The following is a 10,343-nucleotide window of genomic DNA, read 5'->3' on the forward strand; positions in this document are numbered from 1 at the left end:
TTTCAATCAAAATCAGCACAAATACAAGGGACAAATAGAACATTAGCATACCTTTAAAAATAAGCTCTGAAGGGCTTGCGCCACTGTTCTTCAACTCTGCCAGCACATCAGCCTCATGCTTGCTACTATAGGCCTTCTTTGTTTTGTTTATCCCACTAGAAAGGCTGGATAATCCACTCTTAGTGGCATTGAACAGTAATCCAACTCCCTTCTTTGCAGCTGCTGTATTCATTGTGATTTGTTTTTCTGTTCAACTTCCTCCGATTTCCTCTTCTGTAACTAGCAAATCATAGAAGACCAACATTAACAAAATAAAAGGAGGAATGCTTTCCCTGATATTCGCCTCTCTGACAATTGCATTTTGGCCAAAGGCAAAGTGGAATAAAGTCTCGCTTTGTATAGCCAATACCGGACATGTAGATTTAGACATTAGCAGACGTGGCACCTCATCATAACTGAACACATTCTTAATTTCTAGTGAACCCATATTTTTTTTGTTGGACCTAAGCAGACGAACCGTCGTTTTGGATTTTCTGTAGAGTTGACACGTGGTTCAAGGTCCACTAAATATTAAATCCGAGTATGTTGGCCCAACCTCCCACCTGCTTGGCTTATCGAATCGTTAATGAACTTGCCTAAGTCGTAATCAACCAACTAATAATTAATATTTATATAATCGAAAAGCGAGAATGTGGTTTCAAATGTAAAACGATGGGGAAATGTGGGGAAAAAGATTAATGATGTATTGAAATATTAATAAAATTTACATATAAATATAAAATTTGTTTTTGAAAAAGGTGGTAGGTTTGGAGTTTTTATGGGAAAATGGTGAAATATTTTTTTTTCGCTAAAAATTTGATTTTTCATTATTTAAAATTTGTTTTTTTAAATGTATAAATGGTTTTGTGGTTTTGAAAAAAATTAGGTGTTTGTATTATGTCAAGTTGGTATCTCATTCCAACAAATTCTACCAAATTTTAAACAAATTTAGCTCAAAAAAATTATGCAAAAATCTTTACAAATAGAACAATTAGATTACAACTTTTGTTGTATTGAGGCTTTTGTGATCCATATCAAGTTTACGAGAGATTCTAGATTACAACTTTTTTAAATGGGAAAATCATAAATTTTTGTTACTTCTATTTTTGTGAATGAAGTTTATTGTTATTTGAATTTGATTAAGTAAATATGTCCTTAATACTAAATTGTACAATGTTAATGCTTACTACTTGAAAATTCATTAATTTAAAAGACTTTTATTAAAAGTTAGATAATATAAAATGTTTTTATTAAAATTTAGATAATATAGAAAAAATTCATTTCATTATTTGAAATTATTGAAAAATGACCAATTTGTAACATGTTTAGACTATTCATTTTATTTATAAAACAGTGGATAAACATATTTATGCATTGGAATATTGATAAGTTTTAATTTTTTTATGACATTAAGATATGCTAGAATATTGATTTCTTCTAAATTTTAGTTGCTTAGATGCATATTTTTAATATTTCTAATCAAATATATATTTTTAATGTAGTGATGGGTTCATTCAATGTTTGAGACATCCTTGACTCTAGTGACCTTATAGTTATAAGGCCCCTCTCAACCACCTTGGCATTTGAAACAAATCATCGTACTCTAAGATCATTATATTTGCTAAAATTGTGCCTTAAACCCTATGATTAAGGATCAATTTGTATTTAAAAGCTCTCATGGGATGGCTTTTTGTCTTTTCAAAGATTTACGTATGAAGACCATAGGTGTTTAGTCTTTTGGCTTTAATAAATTTTTAGTGTTTATCAATAGCTTACCATATGCTAGTTCCCAAAACTAATATGCATGAGGTTAATTCCCTCTTACTTTTGGATACTAGAAGAAAAAAGTCTCATGACCAACATCCAAGCTCATATAACTAACCTACAATGCATCATAGATTAAATAACTCCCATAATATCACACTTATCACACAGTTTTTTATCACCTTAAATGATAGAAAAGCTTCTTCAAAATAAAGTTTTGAGTGAAATAATTTCCTTTTTGAGTTTCACCATTGCTTTCCATTTGATCATATTGATGCTTTGCAATTAATTTTCCATTTTTCCCTTAATTGATTTCCATTTTTTATATATTATTTAAAATATATGTTGTTGAGAAATGACAACAAGAAATTCCAGCTTAATTTTTCCTTGAATTAAACTGAGAAAAAATCAAATTTTATTCTCATAGCAACTTGTAAATAGTTAATTAACTTAATTAGCTTAGGGATTTCGAGTTGAAAGTCTTTATGTAGTCATGTATATGTTCTCCCTAAGTTTTAGGGGTCCAAGATGAGTTTATTTGAGTTGTAATTAGATAACTTAGCTCGACTGAGTTATGGTCAATTAAATTAGTTCTAACTATTTGATTAGCAGTCAGTTAGTGCACTGGTGCATCCACAAGTGTTACTCTAGTTAACTGAAGATTCCCTCGTGAGAAACTCATGCATGTCAGTTCTGAGAAAGACCCAGTTGAGACTAGAGTGTAGGGACAGTGTACTATCAGTTGTATGATTTACTGAGTTGTAAATATCATGCATGCAATCAGGAAAATGACCTAATTTAGGATTGTGTTGTTTTGGAAGCATGATTTCCCTTTAAATACGGGTTATTCATCCTAGGCATTGTGCAAGAGAATAGGGACTTGGCAGGCAGTGGAAATTGGCTAAGTGTTGGCTAAGAGCGAGCTTGTGAGGCAGAGAATTGAGCATAGTTGTGTGGAATTGTTCTTGTGAGAACAAGCTTTGTATCTTCACTCATATTTCTGATTAATGCAATATTGTAGGAGGGGTTTTGAGCAGTGGCTTTCCCCAAAGAAACTTATTGTATTATGTGCCATTGATTTATCTTCTTCTTGTTCACATTGTTTTCATCGATCTATTGGCTTCTGCTGGTTGAAAGTAGAAGTAGATTCTTGTCCTATGCTTTAGTACATTGCATGAGCTTGTGAATCTACAGGAAAATCTACATGGTATCGGAGCTAAAGACAGTATAATGGAGCATATTTTGAAATTTTTGAGTTCAGGGTTACAGTTGAAATTCGAATTTGCATTACATACTTCAAGATCGACAGATGGCGTTCTACAGTTTGTAGCTTGAGTATGCCTTGGAAGGAAACTCATATTATATAGCCTAGAAGGACAGGATGGAGGTCATGTTGAAGGATAATGGCTTGAAGGAATTCATTGATTAAGACATTCCTAATCCACCAGCATCAGATGCTCTACATCTGACCGAATGTAAGAAGTGTGTGGCAAAGGCGAGGCAGATAATCCTTGAGGGAGTTCGAGACCACATTGTCTCGAGTCTCCATGGTAAGGAAATTATGTATGCTATGTGGAAAGAATTGATAGACCTTTTCCAGAACAACAGTGACCATAGGAAGTTGGCACTGAAAGATAAACTTCAAAAATTCAAGATGGAGAAAGGCGAGACCATTCCAAAATACTTCACCAAATTCACAACCTATAGAGATGAACTTGGAAGTGTTACAATAACAATTTCTGAGGATGATATGGTGACCCTAGCTCTCTTAGGCCTTCCTAAGAGTTGGAATAGCTAACAGGACTCTGTGAATGGAAGGGAAAAGCTACTAGATTAGGAACGACTGTGGTTGGATTTGATGCAGGAAAGACTGATGATGAGTAAAATTGTACCTTGGCAGATAAGGAAAGGAAGGGGAAAGGGAAGGCTTCCCATTTCAAATCGGATTCTTGCCATGGAGGTAAGAAGACAGACATGTCAAAAGTTAAGTGCTCTCATTGTCATGAGTTGGGCCATTTTCCACTCAAGAAGTCCAACAAAAAGTCCTCAGGAGGAGCGGTGAGTGAGGCTTTGGCCTCTCACTTCTAATTGGACTTTACTCTCATTGCATGCATGGTGTCATCAATGATGGGTAGTGTATGGTACCTTGATAATGGATCTTCATTCCACATGATTGGTGACAAGGATTTGTTCAGTGACCTGGAGGAGAAGGAACTCCATATGCATATTGAGATGGGCGATGATGGGAGGTATGGTGCTATAGTATTGGGCACAATTACTTTTCAGAGGAAGCATGGTGCTCCTCTCACCTTAAGGGATATTGTGTATGTGCCCGGGTTGAAGAAGAACTTAGTATCAGTAGCCATGTTGGAGGACAGAGGCTATGATGTGGTCTTTAGCAAAGGAAAGGCATTCCTTAGACACATAGCCACAGGTCAGGTAAAGAAGATTGGGATTCGGGTGAAGAATCTCTATAAGTTGGAGGTAGAGGATTGTGCTACTTTGAGCACAAAATCAAAGATGGTGCAGGACTGAGACATTGGTGAGTTGTAGCACAAGCAATTGGGCCACTTGTATAATGGGGCTTTGAAGATCATGCAGTAGATCTCTATTGGGCTTCCCAAAGGTACACTTGAGCAAGTTGATACATGCAAGGGGTGTACTTTGGTTAAATACACCAAGTCTTCATTTCATGACAGAGACAGTTGAGCAGAGGCTATTCTAGAGCAAGTCCATTCAGATGTGTGTGGACCATTCTTGACAGCATCCACGGCCAAACATAGGTATTATGTTATTTTTGTTGATGAATTTTCTCGTAAATGCTGGATATTTTTCATGCAGGAGAAGGATCAAACTTTCAAAAAGTTTTGTGAATTTAAATCATTGGTTGAGAAAGAGATGGGAAAGAAGGTTAAAGCTTTGAGGATTGATAATGGTGGTGAGTATGTCTCAAATGAGTTTAAGAACTTTTGTGCAGCAGAAGGGTTTAAACGGGAGTTGAAGACACCCCATAACCCACAACAGAATGGGGTGGCTAAGAGGAAGGACATAAGCGTTGTAGGGGCAGCATGGGCGATGTTGCATGATCAGGGCCTACCACTACACTTGTGGGCTGAGGAATGCAACATGACGATTTATTTGCATAATAGAAGCTTTCATCGGATACTTGGGATGAGGACACCAGAGGAGGCTTGCTCTGGTAAGAGGTCAAATGTTGGCCACTTCTGGACTTTTGGCTCATCAGTATATTACCATGTGACCAAAGATGCATGGAAGAAGCTTGAGCCAACAACAGAGTTGGGGATATTTGTGGGGTACATTGATACACCTCACAACTATCAGGTGTACTTGTCGATCAACAACACGATAGTGGTTCGCAGGGATGTCAAGTTTGATGAGCAGAAGGCCATGCGAGTTTCCCTTAAGAGGGAGCTGCAACTATATGCAGTTGAGGAACTTTTGGTTCCTAAGATTGAGGTGCCTCAAATTGATGTGGAGCAGCCACATGCAAAGGATTCGAGAGTGGAGACATCCACTCAGGCAGAGTCTTTTAGAGATGGGAAAAAGCACACCAGAGAGGCTGACAAATTATTGCATGATGCACGGGAGAATGTGGGAGCACCCACATCTCAGCATAGGCAGAGGAGGTCACCTGAGAGGTACACTGGATACATGGATCTTATGAGCGGATGTGTTGTGATAGAGCCATCTTCCTTTAAGGAAGCAGTGCAGCAGCTAGTTTGGGTTGATGCCATGGTGGAGGAGTATGACTCCATAGTTCGTAACAATGTTTGGGATGTGGTCCCGAGACCAGAGGACAAGTCAGTGGTGAGCTCTTGATGGCTTTACAAGGTAAAGCAAGCTGAAGATGGTAGTGTGGAGAAGCATAAGGCCATAATTGTGGCCCCTGGCTTTTCATAGGTAGAGGGGATTGACTATGATGATACTTTTGCTCCTGTTGCAAGGTACTCATCGATCAGATATATATTGGCACTATCAGTGCAGATGGGTTGGAAGATACATCAGATGGATGTAAAGACAACCTTCCTTAATGGCATGATTGAGGAAGAGGTGTACATAGAGCAGCCTGAAGGTTTTGAGACCTTCAACCGTGAGTCGCATGTGTGTCGGTTCAAGAGAGCGTTGTATTAGTTGAAGCAAGCACCTCGTGCTTGGTACACCAAGATAGATAACTACTTCACCGGGTAGGGCTTCACAAAGAGTGAAGCGGATGCAAACATGTACCACATAGTGGTGGAAGGTAAATTGTTGATCATTGTACTTTATGTTGATGGTCTCATACTGACAGGTGATGATCAGTTGATCAAGTCTTGCAAGGAGGACCTTGCAAGAGAGTTTTAGATGAAGGACATGGGGCTCATGCATTACTTTTTGGGCATGGAGGTATGGCAGGTTGATGGGGAGTTGTTTGTGTCTCAGGGCAAGTATGGCAATGAGATACTCAGAAGATTTCACATGGAGAGCAGCAAACCCATAGAGACTCCTTTAGCAGGTAACTGGTGGAAGGAGGATGATACGTCAAGGGAAGCAGTGGAAGCTATTGCTTACAGGCAGCTTGTGGTTTCACTCATGTACTTGGTGAACACACGACCGGATATGTGCTATGTAGTTAACCAACTTAGTCAAGCCATGGTTAGGCCTACCAAGTTGTATTGGAAGGCAATAAAGCATGTGTTGAGATACCTTGGGGGCACTTATCAATATGGATTGTGGTACAAACAAATAGAGGGAGTGAAGCTTCAAGGCTTCACCAATGCAGATTGGGCAAGGAGTCCATCCAACAGGAAGAGCACATCAAGAGGGATCTTCAGTATCGGGTCAGTCGTAGTTTCTTGGTACATCAAGAAACAGAGATCAGTTGCACTCAGTTCGGCAGAGGCAGAGGACATGGCTGCAACTTAGGCAACATGTGAGGCCATATGGATGAGGAAGATCCTAGTTGGTTTGTTTGGTCAGCAGATGGATCCAACTATGATTTACAACGATAATCAGAGTTGTATCAAACTATCTGAAAATCCAATTTTTCATGATCGGTCCGAGCATATTGATATCTGATATCATCATCTCAGAGATTGTGTAATGAGGCAGATTATGTTGTTAGAGTACATTCCCACAGAGGAACAAGATGCTGCCATTTTGACAAAGGCATTGTCAATATGTAAATTCAAGTTTCACAGAGACAGGATCAGGATAGCTGATAATCCCTTTCTTGTTGAGAGGGAGTGTTGAGAAATGGAAACAAGAAATTCCAGTTTAATTTGTCCTTGAATTAAATTGAGAATTAAAATCGAATTCTATTCTCATAGTAACTTGTAAATAGTTAATTAAGTTTAATTAACTTAATTAGCTTAGGAATTTTGAGTTGGAAGTCTTTTTGTAGTCATGTATATGTTCTCCTTAAGTTTTAGGGGTCCAGAATGAGTTTATTTGAGTTGTAATTAGATAACTCAGTTTGATTGAGTTATGGTCGGTTAAATTAGTTCTGATTGTTTGATTGGAAATTAGTTGGTGCACTGGTGCATCCACAAGAGTTACTCCAGTTAACTAAAGATTCCCTCATGAGAAACTCATGCATGTTAGTTCTGAGAAAGGCACAGTTGAGACTAGAGTGCAGGGACAATGTACTATCTATTGTATGATTTACTGAGTTGTAAGTATCATGCATGCAATTAGGAAAAGGACCTAATTTAGGATTGTGCAGTTTTGGAAGCATGAATTCCATTTAAATACAACCTATTCATCCTGAATTGTGCAAGAGAATAGGGACTTGGCAGGCAGTGGAAATTGGCTAAGTGTTGGCTAAGAATGGGCTTGTGAGGCAGAGAGTTGAGAATACTTGTGTGGAATTGTTCTTGTGAGAACACGCTTTGTATCTTCACTCATATTTCTGATTAATGCAATATAGATAGGCAGGGTTTTGAGCAATGGATTTCCCTATAGAAACTTATTGTGTTATGTGCCAATAATTTATCTTCTTCTTGTTCATATTGTTTTCATCAATCTATTGGCTTCCGCTGGTTGAAAGTAGAAGTAGATTCTTGTCCTATGCTTTAGTACATTGCATGAGCTTGTGAATCTACATGAAAATCTACATATGTTTACTTTCTTTTATTGACAATGTTGATTGACATCAATTGAGATCCTAATTGGTCTATCAAACCTATTTAATAGAGTGTTTTTATATTATATTTTTCACAAATTTTTAAATTAAATTTAACTTTTGATAAACATTGGTATCCAACTTTAACTTTTTTTCAAACATTGAAAAATATTTATATTAATAAAGGTTGTGGCCAAAGCACACAGGGATGTTCCAAAATTTCTTCTATTGAATTCAAGAGAGAATTCTTTGACCATTGGTTACATACATACCAGATAACCTCTTAGGGATTTGATAGTGACGATGATAGGGATTGCCCAACTTCTACAATCAGTAGAATATGCAAAATTAATGGCTTTAAAGACTAATAATCCAAGCCTAACCTATAGAAAATATGCAATTGAATTATGCCGGACAAAAAACATGTGACTAACCTATAGAAAAGATGCAATTGAATTATGCAGGACAAAAAACATGTGACTAGTTGTAGCTTGAACTTCTTGAGTATACAAGACAATTTAGGAAAAATAACACATAGTGGAATCAAATTTTATGTTGCTAAGATAAATAGTTACTAAGGATATACTTGAATTTGTTGAAAGAAGAGCCATTATTTCTGAAGGAGAGGTGTTTGATACACCATCACTTAGGGAAGCATTGGCCTTTCGTTTTGTATCCTATACATATTGTAAACTTTCTAATTTACTAACCCTTTATTCCAAAGCATCAATCCTAGTATTGAGAAGAAGTAGGATGTTTGGCGACATGTATAATTCTTTGTCAAGGGAAATCTCCATTGTTTTCATCCTATCTAAGACAACCTCCAAACCAATATGTAATTATTTGAGTGTTGAATCATGTTGCCTAAAGATATTGTGGGTGGTGTGAAGCTCTCTGAAATCCATGATTGTGCCTAGGATGAAGAATGAGACCAAATCAAACATAGGAAAGTTGGAATAAATCTTAAACAACATCTACTCTGCCAGGGCACATGTTGCCCTTGCGAGCCAATTTCTTGATATAAAAATCCATTTATCGACTTGAATTTATCACACAAAGCAAGTGTGAGAAGAGACTTGGGGTGATATAGCCTTTGCGGATGACATACTCCTCCATCAGGGCAGGGGGAGGTGAATGATTGTTGCACATGACATATAGTGTTCTTTAGTGGCCCCAATTGGTACGATTATGAGTACTTAATGGACAACATATATTCCCTTGAAAGAAAAACCCCAATTCTATTCATTGTTATAGCCTTGTTGGCTCGGGTGTCCTCATCCTAAAAGAGAACATATTGCATTATTCGATTGCACTCCAATTTTCCATGTATATTTGCCTTCAATTACTCCTCCAGGGTGAAGATAAGTGCCTTCACACTACCTCCCCTAATATCCAACTTTAACTTTGAATAAACATTGATATTGAAATTAAAATATATTTTTAAATGAAAATTGGTTTATATTAAATTTTAAATTCACTACATAGTTATATCTGATACTGGTGATTCTTAGAGTTCCCTAAGATCTACTTTGATTTATTAAACCTTAAAAAGGTAATAGATTACTTGATTTCTTTTGAAATTTTAGTTTTTAGTTTTAAAAGTTTTAAGTGAAACATTGCTAAATCACCATAGTTATGATGAGTTGAGAAGTTAAACAAATCAATAGTATAACAATTCTTTGATACAAAATCCTTTTAGTGTCATAAAAACAAACCCAACCATATAATTTAAATGTATCAAAACACTTATCTCACATCTCACATTGCCAATACTTAAAAAATATAAAAATTAACTAAATTATAACTTTACTTTAAATTATTATTAATATTATAAAAAGAACTACTATATGCATTAAAAAATAAATGACAACATTTTTAGTTATGGAGATTCACCCCACTTTACCATGAAGATTCCTAACTTATAAATCATCCTAGTCCATCTTAAATACAAATCTACCAAGCTTGAGAGGGATCAAGTTTGAAGTTAAGATGGAACTAAACTCATACTCTTACATTCCATTATAGATTTTTTCAAGCCTTTAAACAAGTTTCACAATAACAAATACCATAGACAAATACCATGTAAAACCATGGGTTGTAAAAACCTAGAGGCCAAAAATCACCAAAGGTAAATTAGTATTATTTTTTTTATTTGACCAAGTCAAAATGTTTACATAACATAACATGACATTACAACATCTCTTCCATATTGGCTGGAGAGCACCTATGAACACAATAAGTTTGAGCAATACCATGCCTCACTAATAACACATGTCCAAAAAACCATAACTCATTTTCATATGACATTTATTTAACCAATGTAGCCATATAAATTAAATTGTTTGTAAATGTAGTCATCAATCCATAATAAGCATCAAAACAATAATGTAGTCTTACACAATCTTGGTGATAAGCATCT

General features: G+C 36.3%; 1 protein-coding gene across 1 annotated transcript in view; it reads right to left on the reverse strand.

Annotated features, from left to right (window-relative positions):
* Window positions 1–417, reverse strand: part of LOC149243166 (uncharacterized) — a 62,642-nt gene extending 62,225 nt beyond the window's left edge. The window contains exon 1 of the mRNA XM_089374446.1: window positions 52–417. Coding sequence (XP_089230572.1) covers window positions 52–232 — 181 coding nt within the window. The 5' untranslated portion in view covers window positions 233–417. The remainder of the gene's footprint in view (window positions 1–51) is intronic.
* Between the last annotated feature and the right edge of the window lie 9,926 nt (window positions 418–10,343).

Source organism: Pinus tabuliformis, chromosome 8 (genome assembly GCF_031772625.1).
Source record: "Pinus tabuliformis cultivar Carrire ecotype Pingquan chromosome 8, CPIR1, whole genome shotgun sequence".
NCBI lineage: Eukaryota > Viridiplantae > Streptophyta > Pinopsida > Pinales > Pinaceae > Pinus > Pinus tabuliformis.